This window comes from Misgurnus anguillicaudatus, chromosome 3 (genome assembly GCF_027580225.2).
Source record: "Misgurnus anguillicaudatus chromosome 3, ASM2758022v2, whole genome shotgun sequence".
Lineage (NCBI taxonomy): Eukaryota > Metazoa > Chordata > Actinopteri > Cypriniformes > Cobitidae > Misgurnus > Misgurnus anguillicaudatus.
The window spans coordinates 2,069,971-2,091,404 of record NC_073339.2 but is presented as its reverse complement, the minus strand read 5'-3'; the positions used below and the strand labels follow the sequence as shown (position 1 = coordinate 2,091,404).

General features: G+C 37.0%; 1 protein-coding gene and 2 long non-coding RNA genes across 3 annotated transcripts; all 3 read left to right on the top strand.

The window, feature by feature from the left end:
* The first annotated feature begins 351 nt into the window (after window positions 1-351).
* Window positions 352-21,000, top strand: LOC129445213 (polymeric immunoglobulin receptor). The gene is made up of 11 exons (XM_073860010.1): window positions 352-655; window positions 765-1,511; window positions 1,584-1,889; window positions 1,968-2,273; window positions 2,352-2,609; window positions 3,130-3,228; window positions 11,609-11,646; window positions 12,331-12,598; window positions 19,290-19,388; window positions 19,488-19,540; window positions 19,747-21,000. Exons 2-11 carry the CDS (start codon window positions 1,349-1,351, stop codon window positions 19,918-19,920), a joined length of 1,764 nt encoding a protein of 587 aa, XP_073716111.1. The 5' UTR covers window positions 352-655; window positions 765-1,348; the 3' UTR covers window positions 19,921-21,000.
* On the top strand, window positions 7,547-10,563 carry LOC129438543 (uncharacterized). The gene is made up of 5 exons (XR_008642637.2): window positions 7,547-7,762; window positions 8,414-8,462; window positions 8,549-8,681; window positions 8,787-8,882; window positions 10,184-10,563. It is a non-coding gene; the product is annotated as an uncharacterized lncRNA (long non-coding RNA).
* Window positions 17,612-19,208, top strand: LOC141363574 (uncharacterized). The gene is made up of 3 exons (XR_012369086.1): window positions 17,612-17,714; window positions 17,894-18,232; window positions 19,044-19,208. It is a non-coding gene; the product is annotated as an uncharacterized lncRNA (long non-coding RNA).
* Window positions 21,001-21,434: the final 434 nt, after the last annotated feature.

Here is a 21,434-nt window from a genome sequence, read left to right as displayed (position 1 = left end):
TCTTTAAAGAAGGAAAAGACTCCATTGATGAAGTGATCTACACCTTTAACACATGGTGGAATAAGGAGAGATTCAGTATTTTCAATGACATAGATAAAAACCTCTTCAGTGTGACAATTAATGATGTGAGATCAGAAGATTCAGGAGTTTATTTATGTGGAGTTACAGTTCATGTGAAGCATTACAGAGACACCTATAGTTACTACATTATTACTGCTGTTCATCTCAACATTATAAGTGAGTAAACCAAACTCAGTTAAATCTATTTGTCATTGATCTCATAACATATTTTTAATAGTTTTCCTAGTTTAGAATTTACAAACTTTCACATATTCATGTTGTGCAGCGTCACAGACAGTGATGGTGAATACTGGAGAAACTGCAAACTTCAAATGTCAATATTCACAGGATTATAAGACTGATGAGAAGATCTTATTTAAACAAGAAAAAGACTCAACCGGGATTATCTACAGAACTGACACACAAAAAAAGAAAGAGAGATTTAGTATTTCTGATGAGAGAGATAAAAACATCTTCAATGTGAGAATTACTGATGTGAGGTCAGAAGATGCAGGAGTTTATTTATGTGGAGTTCAGCGTTACAGAGACTCTTACAGTTACTCCATTATTACTGCTGTTCATCTCAACATTATGAGTAAGTAAAACAAATGTGCAATGAGATTTATTTGTTATTGGTCTCATTTGTATTTTATGTAATTTTTCCAGCTCAAAGTAACATAATCTTATATCTGGAACTTTGACAGATTCATGTTGTGAGGCGTCACAGACAGTGATGGTGAATACTGGAGAAACGTCAAACTTCAGATGTCAATATTCACAGGATCCATGGTACAATGAGAAGATCTTATTGAAAAAAGAAAATGACACCATTAATATGTTGCTTTCCACTAAAAATGTAAAGGATAAGCAGGAAAAACTAAACATTTATGATGATACACAAAATGAAATCCTGAGTGTGAGAATAACTGATGTGAGATCAGAAGATTCAGGAGTTTATTTATGTGGAGTTCAGCGTTACAGAGACTCTTACAGTTACTTCATTATTACTGCTGTTCATCTCAACATTATAAGTGAGTAAAACAAAACTTTCAATAACATCTCATGTCAATTTGCTGCTGCAATATTTAATTAATTCAGATGTGATGAGATGCAGATGTGATATTTGTGATTGACAGGTCAAGTGGGTGTGGTCAAAGTGAGCGGATACTCAGCAGGTCAAATCATCTTCAAGTGTCATCAACCTCAAAACAAAAATAATCCAAAATATCTGTGTAAAGAATCAGATGGATGTTCTGAGAGGAAATCTCCATCAGTTCAGGATCAATGGATGAAGAATGGAGATGTTTCTCTATATGATGACACCACAGCAGGAGTCTTGATGGTGTATTTTAGAGATCTGAATGCTGGAGATGCTGGTACATACAGGTGTGGAGTGAGAGTATCTCAATATACTGAGAGCTTCACTGAAATACAGATGGACATTAAACAGGGTGAGGAACTTGACATCATTTATTTCATTCATATAAATTTAAATGTGTGTGTGATTGTCTCATGTTTTACAGCGCTGACACACTGGTGGGTGAATAAATCTGTTTATGTTGGTGATGAAGTCAATATTAGCTGTCAGATCCCAGAGAAACATCAAGTCAGTCCAAAACTCTTCTGTAAAGAGGATGAAAATCACATCTGCCAAAACATCAACTCATCTAAAGTTGAACTGAATGATTTATCTCATAAAAGTGTTTTTACTGTGACCATCAGTAATGTGACTGTGAGAGATGCTGGAGTTTACTGGTGTGGAGCAGAAACCACTGAGAGAGATTTAACTTTCATCTCTCTGACCACTAAAGTTCAACTCAATCTGTTCAGTGAGTAAAATCTCAATATGTTGTATCATATACATGTATGGTCACAGTTTGATCTTGTATTTGTTTGTGTGTTTGCAGTGCCTCCAGTGTTTGGAGATGAAGGAGGATCTGCTCAGATCATCTGTCCTTATGATCCCATCTATAAATCAAAGTCAAAGTATCTGTGTAAGAGCTCCACTACAGATAGAAATCCTCTCATTGAGACTGTGAGAGATGAGATGAAGATGAACAGATTGACTTTGAATGATGACATGACAGCAAGTGTGTTTACTGTGAACATCACTGGATTGACAGCAGAGGATGCTGGGAAATACTGCTGTACAGTGAGATTAGAAACAGATGTGATTTATCTTTACACTCATCTGATTATTATCATGAACGAGGGTGAGCAACATTTTCATTGAATATGATTATTACATGTTACTGAACTTCTGTGCTGATAATAAAACTGATGTTTTTTAGAGATGATCTTGAATAAACGTGAAGGAGACAACATGTCAATTCAGTGTAAACATCATGCTGAATATCAGAAAATCTTCTGTAAAGCACATGAACCCTCAATGTGTGTAAATGATGGAGTTTCATTACAGTCAATGAGAGATAATGAAACATCTGCTGGAGTCTTTACTGTAAACATCAGCCATCTGAGAGAAGAGGATTCTGGGATATACTGGTGTGGATCTCACATCATCACTAAAGTGCGTCTAGAAGTAACAAAGAGTAAGTATTAGTTATTCATACATTATTGTAGTAGGCTACATATCATTTTTAGTTTCAAATTTCATAGCAAATACACAGTTAGAGATGTGACATTTTGAGTCGATACGTTGGCCTGTCAATGTTTGGTTAATGAAACTTTTATGGGAAACGAGAGTCCATGAACTCAGAACAATGTGAAAGTTGTTGGCATCAGATTTTTCTGGTTAGAAAAGCAGAAGTGAGAAAAATCTACAGCTAAAAATAGACTGTCGGAAATTCACAGTTGCAAATTATTTTGCATTGTTTGAAGATTTTTTTAAGTTTAACACAACAGATTAGGGATCAGACTATCATACTGTGTGGTTCATTTAATGTATGTAATTTCAGTAATAGTACCTAAGATGTCTGTAGTTTTCAGTACCGTAAGTGTTTTGTGTCTGAGTTTATCCAAGATGTTGTGTCCTGTCTTTTAACCGTGCTGATATCAGACATCACTGTGTCTCTGCAAACTCTAAACTTTGTACGTTTCTTTGTTCTCCAGGTGTTTCTGGAAAAATCATCGCTTGTGTCTGTGTGACTTTGCTGCTGATAGGAGCATTGATCCTGTTGTTATACAAATTAAGATATTTCAAGACACCAGGTGATGTTCTCAAACACACACACACACATGCACAATCTCAGAAACACACAAACTCTTTAACGGTCTGCTGGCCTTGTGTGACCTGGTATAGTTTCAACTTCCCCTTCTACCGTAAAATTAACTTAAAGTGCGTAATTTCAGGGAAATATGATTAGACATTATTAAAGGGCACATTGTCACGGCAGGCTTGTGCACAAAAGAGGGTGAACCCAAACGCAGACGATAAATATAAATAATTGGGAGTTTATTACAGTAACAAACACAAAAGACCCACGAGGGGGTAAAACAGAATATAAATAAACACAGTGATGGGAACGGAACACAGTAACAAAACACTGGAATCAAAGTACAAGTCAGAAACACGAAATACATGAACTCACTGACTTACAACAACTGTAGACAATGAACGCGCACACGACAGACAACGAAAGGGCATTATAAAGACACAACATCAATGGGGAACAGGTGAACATAATTAATCACTAAAGACATGATTACATAAGGGAGTAGGGTAAAAGTGACAAGACACTGGGAACACGTGTTACACATACATGATGTGAAACAACACGTATTCCCACATAAACACAATGCTGCCCTGGTCTTGCCCTCTGGATAACAACCAAGGTCAGGCAAGACCATGACAGCCACAAGACACTGGGAACATGTGGAAGCCACACATATAATATCACTCCACATGTCCCTCACACAGAACATAGTACTGTCATGGTCTTGCCAGATACACTCAGACCTGAGTAAAATACAAAAGATCTGGCAAGCCCATGACAGTACCCCCTTCTTTAATGACGGATACAAGACGTCACAAAACAAAACATTAAACACGAGGAACGAGAGACTGCACAACAGAAGACAACCATGACAACATCACAATAAACAACAACGATAAACAAACATACGTGACAAACGGGTTGGGGTGATTTAACAAAAACAGAACATCATGAAGGGGTGGTGGGGCAATAACAGGGGGAAACAAATGTCCAGAATATGGAAAATGAGTCTTAAACCTCTGCTGAAAAGCAGAGGAGTGGAATGTCCTGGATTGCGCGGTAGACTGCGCAGACGGCTGCGCCGGCGGGTGACGTGTCTCCGGCTGCGCCGGCGGGTGACGTGTCTCCGGCTGCGCCGGCTGGTGACGTGTCTCCGGCTGCGCCGGCGGGTGACGTGTCTCCGGCTGCGCCGGCGGGTGACGTGTCTCCGGCTGCGCCGGCGGGTGACGTGTCTCCGGCTGCGCCGGCGGGTGACGTGTCTCCGGCTGCGCCGGCGGGTGACGTGTCTCCGGCTGCGCCGGCGGGTGACGTGTCTCCGGCTGCGCCGGCGGGTGACGTGTCCCCGGCTGCGCCGGCTCCGAAGCTCTCTTCGTCCTCTTCTTCCTCCGTTTAGAGGCAGGGAGGTCAGGACGGAGACTGGCCGCGGAGTTAATCTCCCGCACCGGGGAAACGAGAGCAGGCTTCCCCAGCTTGATCGCCCCCGTAAGGATACCCCCTAGCTTAGGTGCGGGTGAAAGGGGTCGGGCAGTCTCAGCTGGGCTCTGTCGTTGAGCGAGGCAGTCTACCAAATCCCAGTAGGACAGCTGGAGTAAACTACCTCGCTCCTGAATTGGTGGAGGGTCATCCATTCCCGCCACCAGATAAGCGCTGGCTAGGAACTCCGGGTAGCATCCCTTCCTCTTCTCAACCGCCCGGGCGTAGTCATTAAGGGGAAGCCCCTTCTGCGGTGGGAAGGGACTACTGCCGGAGAGAGTCTGGCTGGCGATCGAGGACCACCATTCCGGGTCCGACACACACTGCATGCTATGTCCGCTGGGTTCAATGTGGCGCGTTCATTCTGTCACGGCAGGCTTGTGCACAAAAGAGGGTGAACCCAAACGCAGACGATAAATATAAATAATTGGGAGTTTATTACAGTAACAAACACAAAAGACCCACGAGGGGGTAAAACAGAATATAAATAAACACAGTGATGGGAACGAAACACAGTAACAAAACACTGGAATCAAAGTATAAGTCAGGAACACGAAATACATGAACTCACTGACTTACAACAACTGTAGACAATGAACGCGCACACGACAGACAACGAAAGGGCATTATAAAGACACAACATCAATGGGGAACAGGTGAACATAATTAATCACTAAAGACATGATTACATAAGGGAGTAGGGTAAAAGTGACAAGACACTGGGAACACGTGTTACACATACATGATGTGAAACAACACGTATTCCCACATAAACACAATGCTGCCCTGGTCTTGCCCTCTGGATAATAACCAAGGTCAGGCAAGACCATGACAGCCACAAGACACTGGGAACATGTGGAAGCCACACATATAATATCACTCCACATGTCCCTCACACAGAACATAGTACTGTCATGGTCTTGCCAGATACACTCAGACCTGAGTAAAATACAAAAGATCTGGCAAGCCCATGACACACATATTATGCCCATTTTTACAATATGTATTACAAGTCTCATGTGCGCCCAGAATGTGTCTGTGAAGTTTCAGTTCATAATACCCCACAGATCATTTGTTAACATATCCAAAATTACCATAGCAAAAAGCGCTTTCAGTTCAATACCTTTAAATGCAAATGAGCTACGGCTCCTCACTTCCTTTCAGTTAAAAATAGAGACCTGATTCCTGTGAATACAGTCTGAAGGGGATCGCACACCGGCCGCGCAGCTCAGTGCCGCATCGCGTCGCGCCTAGGAGAACTCGGAGGTATTGTAAACCGGAAGTGCACATTAAATAGCGCGAGCTTCGTCGGATAGCATCTACTTCAAAATGCAAAATATACGTTAGCAGTTACTTGTTAATGATTTGGGACACATATCGTCGCTGTCCGATAAAAACCATGTATGTCCATTTTGCCGATTTTGAGATTTTTCAACGGATTGAATGTCCAGGTTCATTTCCGTATGCTTCACATATCTAAATGGCCGAGGAAAAGTTGTGAAATCATGTCATCTGATTTTCACGTATATCCATTTGGTTTCAAAGCTGTCAATCACGCCGCGTATCTCCCGCCCTGTGTCACGTTAGATATAAACACAAAGAGAGAACCCAAATGCAGACACAACTAAATAATAAAATAAACTGGAAGTTTATTAAATGAACAAACACAAAAACCCACGAGGGGGTAAAACAGATGATAACAAAACAAGGTGATGGAACACGGAACTGAAACTAACACAGGAACAGGAACACAGGCATAGGAACAGGATACACAGAATTCAGGAACACCGGGAACAGGAATACAACACTGAATTTAGACAACGCACGCGCACACAACAGAGAACGAAAGGGGATTATAAAGACGCCACATCAATGGGGAACAGGTGAACATAATTAATTACGTAAGACACGAGTACATAAGGGAGCAAGGTAAAAGTGACGAGACATTGGGAACATGTGACACAGATACATGATGTGAAAAACACGTGTTCCCACACAGACCACAATGCTGCCATGACCTTGCCCTCAGAACATAGACCTGAACCTATACTAAGGTCTGGCAAGATCACGACAGCAACAAGACACCGGGAACATGTGGAAGCCACACACACAATGTGATTCCACATGTCCCCACACAGAACATAATACTGTCATGGTCCTGTCAGATGCACTCAGACCTACATCTAGCACAGATGTCTGACAAGACCGTGACACCCTGTGGAAGCATTTCGCCGGTCTCGTGAAGTTTCATCGAAGCTCAGCACTGGATAGCCGAATAAACACAGCCTGGTGAGACGATTCACGCGTTTACATGCATACTTTTCCCCTGCAGATCGGATCACAGATCGGAGTACACAACCCCCTTCAATACGATCCAAATTTGCATCCAATCGTGTTTACATGAAGGCTTTTCAATACAATCGCCACCTGGCGGCGCCAGTGTGCGTATACTCATAGAAAACAATGTGTTTGATTTTTTTAGAACGGCGCGGCGCTGAGCTGCGTGGCGCTGAGCTGCGCGGCCGGTGTGCGATCCCCTTGAGACAATAATATCTTCAGTGACTTTAGTGCTACGTGCACAAACACATTTAACAAAGCTTTTAGGTAAAATTAACCAGTCAGTCAGGGCCATGGGCGGGGCTTTACCAGTGTGACGTCACATTAACAAGAGAATCAAAACAGCATGCCTAATGTCTAATTGGTTTAAATGGGATTAGAAAACTGATTTTTTTTCAGTGTTGGGTTCACATACTGCCACACTGTAAAATGTAATAGCTGAGCTTACTAAAAAGATTAAGTAAACTTAACTTATTTAATTAAGTTTGTTAACCTTACTTAGTTTAACCAAGTAATCCCAACTTTTTTCTATGCAAACTCAAGTCAACTTGATTAAACTTAACAGATTAATTTAGCTCAACTTAAAATTTCAAGTATTTTCAAAAAGGATGACTGCACAGTAGGTGGCAGTAATGCTCCCAAGGAGTAAGTGGTGGCTTAACTGAGTGGTTAACTGAAGAAGACGACAACAGCACATGGTCGGATAAGAGCATGAGGAGGTAAGTTTGTGCTTATATATCATTTTTATTTTTTAATTGCTAGGTTTTTGTCGCAATATTACAATCACAGTTTGTAAACAGTAATATTTTATCGGTAATAATAAAACTGATGCATGCTATTTGATCACAATTAGCAATCCAACAACTGCTAATCATGTATGTTTAAAGATAAACATTTTCGTTCAACAGACATAAGTAACTAATAAGCAGAGGTAGATTGAGTAAAAATGTAATTATATAAAAAGTTAGTTAAAGTTAAGCCTTATAGTAATAACTGCTTGAGTAAAAGTAAAAGTATGCAATGGAAAAACTGCTTAAGTAGTGAGTTTATAATTCGTGTTGGTGTGGTTTATAATAATAAACTACATGAAAATGCTTAGAACTGCTTATAAAAGGTAAAATAGCACATTTAAAGTAGGTGCTTTCAAAATTGTTACTCAAGTCAATGTAATGCAGTAAGCATGTTTCTACCCACCTCTGGAGAAAAAACATTAATAATTTCATACCTTAAAATGCCAAGTTATGTTAAGAGATGTGCTGTATAAAAAGTTTTAAGTTTATAGAGTGAATGCTAAAAATGTTGTTTTTACAATTGCTTTTTAGTATCTATCAATCAATATACTATGTTAATTGTATATTATTATTATTTAGCAGGAGCTTGTTTCTTTGAAGAGAGCGCATACCCTTCATGGAAAGTCAGGTAATCAACACACATTTTATTTAGGGCATGTCAAAACTTTTTAAATCTTGATATGTTGTTTCTTTTGTTATCCTTCTTTCATATAGTAACGTTACTGTGGAGTACAACCAAGTCGCAAGCAAAAACCTCAAGCAAGAATTGTTCTCATCCCTTGCTAAACATTGTTTTTGAAGATTTTGAATGAAAGAAAAGTTTAAAAGCTCTCTTGAGTATCTAATAGTAAGTATTTTTGTTTGTTTGTTTTAAATAGTTTAAGTCCATTTGCTAACTTTTAAGTAATCTGTTCTCACTGTTGATCTCAATGTTTTATGTATTATTCGTCAGAACATCACTGATGACAGTGCTCGGTGGACGGTAGTTCTCCGTGGTCTTGCTATCCTTCTTGCGGAAGACACTACAGACTTCCTGAAAACAAACATGGTTAGTATTCTTCTCGTTTAATCAATATGAGATGTCCTAATTTTTGTGTAAGCATTTAATTAGCATTATTAAAGAAATAATGTGTAAATAGAAGATAATTAAAGGCACCAAGGCACATCCTTTTGTCCCAAAATTCTATGCGTGAGCATGCTCAGGATTGTTCGAGCCTGGTAGAGTTCGATAAAATAAAATGGTGGGCAAGAAAGCAACTGAGCACACATTCAGTGTAAATAAAGTAATATTTTCACTTTTGGTTGCATTTCTAGCGAGAAATTTGTATTGTAGTTTTGAACTCTTTCCCCGCCATTGAGTTATTCCGTCAATTAAGAGAATCAATAACTTCTGATAAATGCTGTGAATAAATTAAAACATAATTTATTTGCCAGGTAAAGGTTTTATGCCAATTACATAACCAATTCAAATTCATTATAAAGAAAGCAAAACATCAAATATTCAAAGATCAGTCTGAGATCTATACCTGACAGTAGTGAAATACATCAACATGACACTATGGGTTTTAGTTTATCGCATTATGAGTGAACAAAGCTTAATACAGGTGTTAACAGTGTGGAAACCGTTTTGAGCTGTCCACTTTCGACTACATTCAGATGTATTCAAAACAGATTAGAACCGCTTAAACACGCTATAACCTGTATGCTGGAAATAAATTTGACAGGTACAGTTTAATAATACACAAAATTAAATCAAATGTATTTCAATAACATATGATGTTATAGTTACAAATGATTAAACCAAATATTGTGTTTGTGACATTTAAACGTCTTTTGTGAAAACTGAAAATAAACAGGTTTTCCTGTATTTGTTAAAAATAAGCTAATAAAATAGTTCAAATAAATATTTAATGTTGCTTACCTTATGAGTAAAATAGCCACATAATAAGTGGGATAATGCACAGACAGCAGTTTGTTATCATGAAATAAGCCCCTTCAGTTTGATACAAGACCCTCTGCTTGACACAGAGTCCTGATCACACTGTTGGGGATCATTTCTGCAAAAACAACCTGCTGCCTATACAATATACCTTACCTATAGAAGAGTTTTCTAACAAGATATTATTAATTAAATATGTTCCAAGGATGTTTTTGCACCACCAGGAAAGAAGCTTCTGCTGAAAGGTCCAAATTATTATTGGCAATTCCAACCGAAGCACTGTTACAAATTTAAGTGTCACTTCAAAAACTAGTAACATCACCTTGAACAGTTTAAATTTTTAAATGACACATCCACTTTGCATTTGTATTATGAGAATGTATATTAATATTGCGTTTCTATCTTATTAGGACTGTGATGGTGACCCACCTCAACTATCAATAGGAATTCTCAGTCTGGTGCCGGAGGACAGACATTTCTCCACATGGTTTACAGCAATTATTTGGTAGGGTGTCACAGCCATGGATGGACTTGAGAAAGTATCACATGCCATGTGTTTAGTTTTTGGACTGATCGTTGTTTTAAATATGGAGTACCCCTTCACAGCTTATTTTGAGTTGATTCACAGGGTTTTTCTTTCCCTGGGGCACAAATCACTAAAGTCAAAACTGCCATCACTACAAAACATACTAATGTGAAGTAGTGTGTTTTGTGTGAAACAAGTCTGTGTTACTGTAGATCTGTTGCATTTTGGGTTTTTTATTTTTCGTCAACTTGGATACAAGTTCCAGAAAAACTCAACTTTAATTGCTGCAAAACTTTGATGTTTTAGTTAAGCTGTATTTTGCGTGTTTCTGATGGCAAAAACAAGATTGATACTGTACGTCTGTTGATGCAATTTGTGATTTTTTTATCAGTCACATGACAACCTGGATACAAAACCAAAACTGCAGTCACTAAAAAAAAACTAGTTTTGAATTTGTTTGTCAAGGTGTGTTCATTGTGTTTGTAATAACAGAAACAAGACTGTCTTAAGTCTATTGTTGCATTTTGGGTATCCAGATTGATGGGTGACTGAACACAAACCCCTTTCTTGTGTGTGTGTGTGTGCGCGTGTGTGTGTGTGTGTGTGTGTGTGTGTGTGTGTGTGTGTGTGTGTGTGTGTGTGTGTCAAAATGTTTTACTTTGTACACTGTTAACATGTTTAAAATAAATGTTTTAACCTCATTTTGTTGCTTTTTGGCTTTACTTATTTTTGTTAGTTCAGCTTACTTACAAATGTAAGGCAATCAGTTTCCTTATATTTACAAGTAAAGTGAACAATAAAAATAAGTTATCTCAACTAATGATTTTAAGTAAAGAGTACTTAACTTTACTTGATTAATAAGTTTAGTCTACTTGTACTGTTAAGTTTTGACAACTTAAAATCAATACTCTACCTTACTTGATGAATAAGTTTAGGCTACAAATAATATAAAGTTTTGCCAACTTAAAAGCAATACACTAACTTACTTAAAATTATGAGGCAATCAGTTTCCTCACTTTTTTAAGTAAACTCAACTTATTACATTTTACAGTGCAACACACATTATGTCCAAACATCTTGTAAAAGTAGATTTTGCATAATATATGTTTTTTTTAAAGCACAGAGATCAAGTAAAAAATGGAAAATGGGATTGTATCTACTTATAAACATATATAAAATTAAGTAAAATTTGAAATTATCAGGCTTCTTAAAAAGGGCCTGACTGTGTTGTTGTTTATAAATGTACAGAAGAATGTTATCCTATTTCTGTATTATAAAAAAAGCTTAATTTGATTTTTTTTCGAAATAGAAAACATCTCTTCCAGGACACAAAGGACCATTGGAGAGGTTAGTAGTGTGTTTGTGTAGAGGTTTGGCTATACTTCTGATAATTTTTTTTTAAAAAGGTCCTCACAAATATAATGAAACATATCAAAAACTTAGCTTTGAGGACAATTGTCTCATTACTAGAAAAGGGCCCTTTTGCAAATTAACATCCTGTTTAACTGTTCACTAATGCATATTGAAACATGACCGATGTTTGTCATGGTGGTTTTACGTTTGTTAACAGTTCTGCACCTGCAGCAGAAATAGAAACAAGTAAATGTGTTTTCATATGTGACCCTGGACCACAAAACAGGTCATAAATCACACAGGTATATTTGTAGCAAAAATCCAGTTATTAAAATTATAATTTTTATGTCAAAAAATCATTAGGATACAAAGTAAAGATTATGTTCCATGAAAATATTTTTTAAATTTCCTACCATGAATATATATAAAAAATGTATTTATCATTAGTAATATGTGTTGCTAAGAACTTCCTTAGGAGAACTTTAAAGGCGATTTTCTCAATATTTAGATTTTTGCAGCCTCAAAATAGTCTCAGACAAATAATGTAAAATCTAAACCATACATCAACGGAAAGCTTATTTATTCAGCTTTCAGATTATGTACAAGTCTGAATTTAAACACTTGTGACTGTCACTTATACTGTGAATGAACATGTGACAGTAAATCTTGTGTTTTCAGGTGTCTAATACTGCATGTGTCTATGAGAATGTTAAAGACGTCAGACAGCATTTAGACTGCGAAGAAGCTGGTATATATTCTTCTGTAGGGATGCCCACAATCCCCTCTGATCTACACAGTCCACTTTATTCTACTGCACAATTCCCCACAATCCCCTCTGATGATCTGCTGTACGCTGCTGTCAGTTTCCACAAGTATGAAGATTCTGTCAGTGATGTTAAAGTCACCTTCAGTAAAGAGGAGATTTTATCCAACTATGCCATTGTCAGTCACCAAACATGATTCCACTGATTCAAAGAGACAAGCTTATTGTGTTTCATTGTTATTTATGTCCCTCGAGTCGTATCGGTCTGCAAGACATCACGTGTATGTGTGACTGTTTTTTGCAGGTTTATTAAAGTGGGAAAAAAACCTTTCACTGGTCCACCAACCCCGAGGCAGCCACAGGGTGTTGATTGTTTTTGGTTGTATTTACTGAGCATTACATGTTCGTGTTTGTCTCCCTCTGCTGTTCAGCCTGAAAGATCTCTGGTTAGACTTGCTTATAAATGAGCAGACATTTTAGAAAGTAAAAGTAAGTAAAATTTATTTATATAGCACATTTAAAACACAGCTTGCGCTGACCAAAGTGCTGTACATAGTGCAAAAAATTAATAAAATGATTAAAAGTAGTACTCAGAAATTTAAGACAAAATCAAGAAGAAAAACAAAACAATATACTACAGACAAACGGGACAGGACAGTTAAGACATAGTAAAGGCCACTGTAAATAGGTGTGTTTTTAGCCTGGCTTTGAAAATAGTTACCGAAGACGCATTTCTAATGTCAGGTGGCAATTGGTTCCACAGCTGGGGGCCAGCAATAGAAAAGGCTCTATCACCTTTTTGCTTAAGCCGGGACAGTGGGACATGGAGAAGACCTTGACTTGAAGATCTGAGTGAGCTGAGAGCTTCATAAGAATGGATACAATCAGCCAAGTAACTAGGGGCCAAGGCGTGCAGGGATTTAAAAACCATCAACAGTACTTTAAATTGTATCCTAAACTGGACTGGTAGCAGAATAAAAACTCTTGAATACAAATATCTCTTTGGCTTTTTTGTGTTGGGTCAACCATGTACAGTAGTGTAAGATTAAAAATATAGGAATTTAATACTTGGTCACAACTTGTCACAACCCCCTGTGCTGATAGTGATCAAAGACTATTGTCACAGCTGTTTATCCAATACAGTGGGGGTTAAAGGTGATCCGCTGATTGGTCAATTTGAATGTATCAGTTAGGCTTAGTCACATGGTCAAGAGATAGAGGATAAAGGTCAAGGTTTTTATGAGCTCTGGGCTTTTGCATTTGGGCTTTTGCTTTTGCATCTTGCCTTTTGCATTGGCCATTTCCCTTTCCTTTTCTTCTTCACTGGGGTTCAGGCCATTAGGCCTAGGTTCCAGTTCTCTTTCTTTTAAACTTTAATCGTTCTCTGTTCTTATCAGGTAAAATCTCACATACATTGGAAACAGTTAATTGTTTGTATTATTTACCATTTCATGCATTTATAGTGTAACCATTTCAACTGTAACTTTAAGTCAGTACTGTAATTAAACCCTTTCATTTACAAATTGGTTGTTTAGTGTTGATTTAAGGTTAAAGCAACACCAAAGAGTTTTTTTTACCTTAAAATAACGTTTCCAAAAAAGTTTCAGTGGTTCATCCACACAAAACAGGGTGAATGGCACTTTCACATTCGCTTTGCAGCCCTCTATCGGCCAAAACCGCACTAAAGAAGTTTCCAACCGTCGGGTAGTGGTCCTGTAGTTCGAGTGAAAACTACAAAAACTTGTTTTACGGCAGACCTACAATCCAATCAGAGCCAGCTATGCTGCAGTATTTACGACAGTGGTAATGAACAATTACGCTTCTAACCTGTAGGGGGAGCAAAGAGCCAGAGTTCTTTAGTGTTGCTTTAATACTTAAATGCTCCATAGTGCAATACAATATATTCGTACTCTAGCAACGCTCTAAGACATATTGTGTCCAAAACCCGGGAACGATTGCAGTTTTGTTCTCCTTCCGAAACCTGAGATCCCTTACAGTAGCAACACCCTAGCAACCACCCAGAACATCCTAGCAACTGCACAGCATTGCCACAACATCCAGTTCATGGATATTTTGACAATTTTTTTCTGTATGAGCTAATTCCCAACAATAACCAGCAAGAAAAGTGAAAGCTTGTCCAGTACAGAACAACACATAAGAAATGTTAAGACTGAGATAATTAAATGAATTTTTTTTTGTCTGAATCTTGTAAAGTAAATTTTTACTATCGTTGTGTATTTTCCAGATTTCCATGTGATCATTAGTGTGTGTGTGTGTGTTTGACTCTTGTAATTGGAGGACTGTGTTTGTTACTGTTTACGCTCAAATCTAAAAAGACAAAAACCAGCTAGCAGAAAAAAGTTCTAAGAACGTTCCCTGAAAGTTCCCAAGTTCCCAAAAACATTCTGCCAACGTAAGTTCTTTAAGTTCTAAGAACGTTTCTGGGTGGTCTGAACGTTAGAGGAATATTACATTTTACCATTTTAAACATTATGACAATGTCATGTTTCAACGCCCACACAATGTTCAAAACAACAACTGTTTATTATATTGACTTGTTTAATTGTTCTGTAAATGATAGAGAAACATTGCATTTTATTATTTTATAAAACATTATTTCTGAATGTTCAGCAAACATAATGCTGTAGAAAACACAACCCACCTATTAGGTCTAGATGTTGATGTTTCATTTATAGTCACCATTATTGTGATTAGTGTTTGTTTTAGTTGGACTCTTGACACTTTACTTTTTGCTTGCTAGTTTTTTCCTGGTTGTGTTAACTTTTTGTTAATACACCACATTTGTTATGAAAAGTTAATAGTGTAATTCTGTGGTGCTTGGTACATAATAGTAAATATCATCACCTAATTAATTTACTAATCAAAAGTTTATTTTCTGTCAAAAATGTAAATGAGATCCAGCTCTTTCACAGCAGTTGAGTAACATTGGACAAAAATATCAGCTGCATAATTGGGACGCACAAACATCAAGAATCAGAGTATGAATCTCAACCATGGTGACAATTAAATGAAAAACTTCATGCTGCAATGAATGCTGGGTATTAACAAATTACAAATCTCATTCAGGATTCCCAACATGCACTGCAGCATGGATAAATAAGGATTTTTTTAACAATTTTATGTGTCATGTGGCAGGGCATACCCACTTCCTGTTGCCGACAGATACTGTCATTTGTGTCGCCAGCAATCGTCAAGTTTCCATTGAAATAAGATAATGAGATTACGATGCTCAGATGTATAGTCACTGGCGGTGTCCACACAGCTTCACCATCTAGGAATGAAAGTAAAGAAAGCTTTTGTGTTGATTGAGTTCATCATTAAAAAAGTTAAAATCCAAATTTTACTACAGTATACGATGACATTACATTGATCTTGTCTCCAACTAATCACATTGATAGCTGATCATAGTTGAGGCTTCAAATGCATGTGCTTATTGCGATGTATGAAGGACCTGTGTCTGTGAACTTAAGTTTTAATTCTGTATATTAATTTTGTATATTTTTTTTGATCAACAGATACAATCTCATCATCAAATCAGATAAACACAAGAGACTGTTATGAGGTAAAGTATTTCTTTAAAGAAAAATATTTTCAAAATCTGCAAAATTCGTTTTTTAGACTGCTAAATTTGAGCCAAAAATGTGCATTGTGTAGCATACCTGTACCTCTTGAATTGTATTATTGCTAAAACATTGTATTGTAGAGTAATATTTGGGTTCAAATACAAAATTAAATAATACAATCTCATGGTAATATGTACCTATTATAGTTTACATTCATTTCATTTATGCATTTTGGCAGACACTTTTATCCAAAGTGACTTTCAAGCTGTACATTTTCTTTGTGTGTTCCCTGGGAATCGAAACCACAACTTTTATATAATCTTTTATATTTTATAAGGTTATTTATTTTACACATCAACTACAAAAATATCTGATCAAATAAAGTAACAGATCTCTCTTTCTTTCAGCTGTCCACTGAAGTTTACTATAAAACAATGAAAGAGTCAGAAACTGGATCCACAACATTAAAACCCTCCGTCAGTTTAGTCAACACAGTCTATGCCACAGCAGATTTACCTACAAGTCCTTCTGACAGGGATTTCTACACACTGGCTGAACATCCCAAAATCCCATCAGACACCTGAAGAGACACAACATCAATGTCAACAAAACATCTGACCTCTCTCTCCTTCAATAATGTGAATAAACAGATCTTCAAGAGGAGCTTGCTTATTTACTTTGACATTTGAGCATGCAGATATAATTCACTTTCACTTTTTTAGATTATATTAACATGGACTCCTGAAAGTCCCCATGAAATCAAATTTAACAATTTTTTTTTTTCAATGGATTACAGTAGAGTTTATTATAACATGTATCTGTGCAAGTCATTGTTTTTTTATTCATATGCCCTCATATACTTTAATTAAAATCTGAAAATGTACACCACCATTTTGTGCTGATTCTTCTTTGATGACATCTGCTAGATGGCTTTGGCAGAGCATCCATTAACCCCGCTCACCCCAACTGTCAGCCAATTCACTATTTTCCTGGAGTGTTATTCCGTTTCACTCGGAAATACGTCAGAGTATAGAAGTAAAGTTGATCGCGACTTCCTGTTCACAGGAACTTTAAATACAAACAAATTCCAATGTCACATCTTCGTACATATTTATCTCATTTCACATAAAACATATTCCTGTGGCCAAACTAGTAAACGATATTGCTAGCAGCAAGTAACACACAAACCATTGTACTTTGAACGCTTTGTATTAAAACATCTGTAAAATGCATAAATAAAACTGTAAATTCTATATAGGTTGCTTACCAACCTATATGACTCAACCAAGTCATGACTAAACACGATACCCTTGACACTGCAAATTGACGTGAAATTTACTGCAAATCTGACACCTTGTGGTTAAGTTTGTCGCTATACTACATGAATCACCTCTACATATCTTTACATCATTTCAGGGCTTTATTTAATAAATATTGTAATGGTTCATTATTAAAAATAATTTTGTCTAACTATTTTTATGTATTAGTAATATTACTGTAAGAGGTTGTAGTAGGAAGTAGAATGCTAGATGTAAAATATCAACCAATAGAGGGGAAGCACCAGACATTTAAGAGAGAAGAGGCGAGATAAAGAGGGTTTGAATGTGTGAGTGAGAGAGAGATCTTTACCGGTGTCCATTATTGCACACAGATCAGAATGATTCAGTTCTGTATTGATGGATTTCTTGTATTTAGCATATCGTTCATCATGTCAGGTAAGTTTCTATTAATTTTCAGTCATGTTTTTATTCGATTATTAGATTATATTCATGCAAGTTTGTGTGTTGTTATCCAGTATATCTCAGTTCAAAACTTTGCCCTGAAGAGTGTCAAGACAAAATTGGTAATGATCTCTCCCTCTCTCTCTTTCTCTCTCTTCTTATCTGCATAAAAGTGGTAAAATGTGAGACAAAAGAGGTCCTGTCTTTCACTGCAAATGAAGGAGGAAAGGTTGATATACAGTGTCCCTATGAGTCTAAATATGAAAAACATGAGAAGTATCTATGCAGAGGGACATGTCCAAATATTTATTTTATAAAAGACATACCTGTTAAATCCGGAGCAGAACCTAATGACAGGCGATTTAATCTGACTGACAACTCAACAGCCAACATCTTCACTGTCACCATCACTGATCTGAGACCATCAGATGAAGGCAAATACTGGTGTGCAATAGTGACAGGCTCTGGACGTACTGATGATTATAGAGAGGTTTATCTGAAAATTAGGCATGGTAAGTCACAGAAAAACACACATGTGATAAAACAACTCTAACACACATACACAAACACACACACACACACACACACACACACACACACACACACACACACACACACAGATGTTGCTTAAAAATACATATGAAAACTACATCACATATATTCAAATAGACACCAAACTGGAAACAGGGGTCTGTGTTTGCGTGTATGTCGATTTTTTACATGCACGGTGGTATTACTGCAGTATCTGTAAAGACCCTCGATGAGATGAGAAAGCAGAAACCACAACATCCTCTGCAGATAGAGCTTAAAATACCACACAGTAGTTTGGATAACATACTGTTGACCCATCTCTGATGGCACTTCCTGATTAAACAACTATCATTAAACTTCATTTAGAGTTAGAGTTAGAGTTTGTTTATTCAGGACAATGTGCAGCTGCAGTTACATTAAAAAGATGGCTGCACCAGATTTAGCAGAAAGCTACTTTCCATCTGTAGTCCTAAGATATAGAAGTCTTAAAATCTATTTAGTTTGATAAAAAGTGCACACTCATAGCAACATTATCTTTACAGTAGATAAAAAGTGCGAATGTCTTATTTTTTCAAAGCAAAACAGGAAAATGGAAACATTTAAAACATTTAGAAATACAAAAGTATAATATAATAACTAATATCCTAAAACAACAACAATACAGTGAAACTTATATAAAAAAAACAATGTTACACAAAGGTAATAAAATGGATTTATTTCAAAATGTAAAGAATCCATATTTCATGCATATTGTATAAATCTGTGTTGTGATTATGAATGATGTTGTTTTAGATAATGGAGGTTTATTAACTGTGATAACAACAACTACAAAGACGACAACAACTATCAGCTCAATGTCACCAGTATCTTACCATTACACGGTCAACACTCAGACTGTGGCTTCATCATCACCACCTTCATCACCATCATCAACAAGTTTCTGTCTAGTGTCAGAAAGTTCAGGTAAAAACTCAAATTTGTATTAATATTTAAAGAAGTGAAACTAAGCTTAACTTGACCGAATCTTTGTGTTTGCAGATTTGGCGACAATGATCTCGCTGTCAGTAACAGTGATTCTTCTTCTTCTGTTTGGACTTTCACTCTTCATGTTCTACAGACAGAGAAACAAGAAGAAAAGTAAACCGCCTGCTCTCATACACATGAACACATGTTGTATTACATGCATGTCAGTCGTTCTGTAGTTTTGAGTGTTCTGAGATCTTGATTTTTCCACAGATCATGATTCCTCACAGATCAACAGTAACACGCTCCAAGAAAGTGTTGAAAACGTAAGTGTGTGTGTTAATGTGAAATTTTTACATTTACATTACATTAATGCATTTGGTAAAGTCACTTACAGTGCAAAGGTTTACATTTGATCAGTACGTGTGTTCTTTGAACCCATAACCTTTTGCGCTGCTAACACAATGCTCACTGAGCTATGCATGATGAGCCTCATCTTTTTAATGAGATATGTTTTTTTTCTTATCCCTAGAATATTTATGTTATTCAGACCGTCTTTGAAGGACCCCATGATGTGAAAAACCACTCCGACTGCTGTACCTGTTCATCGTGTGTTAATGGCAACAGTAATATACTCACAAACCCCTCTGAGACTATAAACACTGTTTATGCTACAGTTCAATTACCCAGAAAACCTTTGGCTTGAATGTTCAGTTTTTATCACTGCATAATTTCTTAGATTTCCTTGATTTTCCATGATATTACATATTAAGTGTTAATTTTCTGTAAGTCAGATGAAGAGCCTGATCGAAATGTAACAATGTTTCCAACTTGTACTTCTCTGTCGCCATCTCAGTTTGAAACATAAAATTGCAAGGTAAGTTAACATAACATACTTATCTTTGAGTGCCTCGCAATTCAAAAGCTGGATCCTTTCGAAGGACGCGGACTTTGAAGGCGAGACTCGAGGGATGCAGCCTCTGAACTCTATGAAGCGAACTGAATGAGGTGGTCTAGCAGATGATATTTATTAGATATGCAAAAGATGATATTTAATTTATTTTTTACTGAAAGGGGTCATGGTGGGAAAATCTGACTTTTTTCATGTTTAAGTGCTATAATTGGGTCCCCAGTGCTTCTATCAACCTAGAAAACGTGAAAAAGATCAACCCAGTAACTTTGTTTGGGGAAACTATTTTCTGTAAGCATGTGAAAAATTAAGTCGTTTAGATTTCGCCTGTTTTGTGAGGTAGGTAGCAAGGCGAATTACAATAATACCACCACCTTTATCTGCACTATCCAACCACAGCACTGCCATTTAGTGCAGAGAGAAAGAGGGAGAAAAGAAGGACTTGACAGCACAATTGAGTTTCAATTACAACAAACCACCATCATTGTGATCAGTGTTTGCGTTTCATCAGCTCATTTGCATTTTAAAGGACACACCCAAAAACGGCACACTTTTACTCAGGCCTACAAATTTGCGAGTTTAAAGGGGTCATATTATGACATATTTTTAAGATGTAAAATAAATCTTTGCTGTCCCCAGAGTGTGTATGTGAAGTTTTAGCTCAAAATATTCCACAGCTAATTTATTATAGCATGTCAAAACTGATAATTTGTAGGCCTGAGCAAAAGTGAGCCGTTTTTGGGTGTGTCGTTTAAAATGCAAATGAGCGGATGAAGTGCAAACACTGATCACAATGATGGTGATTTGTTGTAATTGAAACTCAATTGTGCTGTCAAGTACTTTTTCCTTTCTCTCTTTCTCTCTGCACTATGGCAGTGCTGTGGTTGGATAGTGCAGATAAAGGGGGCGGTATTATTATAATTCGCCTTGCTCATACCTCACAAAACAGGCAAAATCTGAACGACCTAATTTTTCACACGCTTGCAGAAAATGGCTTACCCAAACAAAGTTACTGGGTTAATCTTGATTACATTTTCTAGGTTGATAGAAGCACTGGGGACCCAATTATAGCACTTAAAAATTGAAAAAGTCTGATTTTCACGCTATGACCCCTTTAAAATCCTATAATAAATTAGCTGTGGGGTATTTTGAGATAAAACTTCACATACGCAATCTGGGGACACCAAGATTTATTTTACATCTTAAAAAAATCTCATAATATGACCCCTTTAACAGTATTAAAAACATTACCTGAAAGTTATTTACTACTTCTGATTACAGCTTGTGACCAAGCTGTCATTTTATTTTTG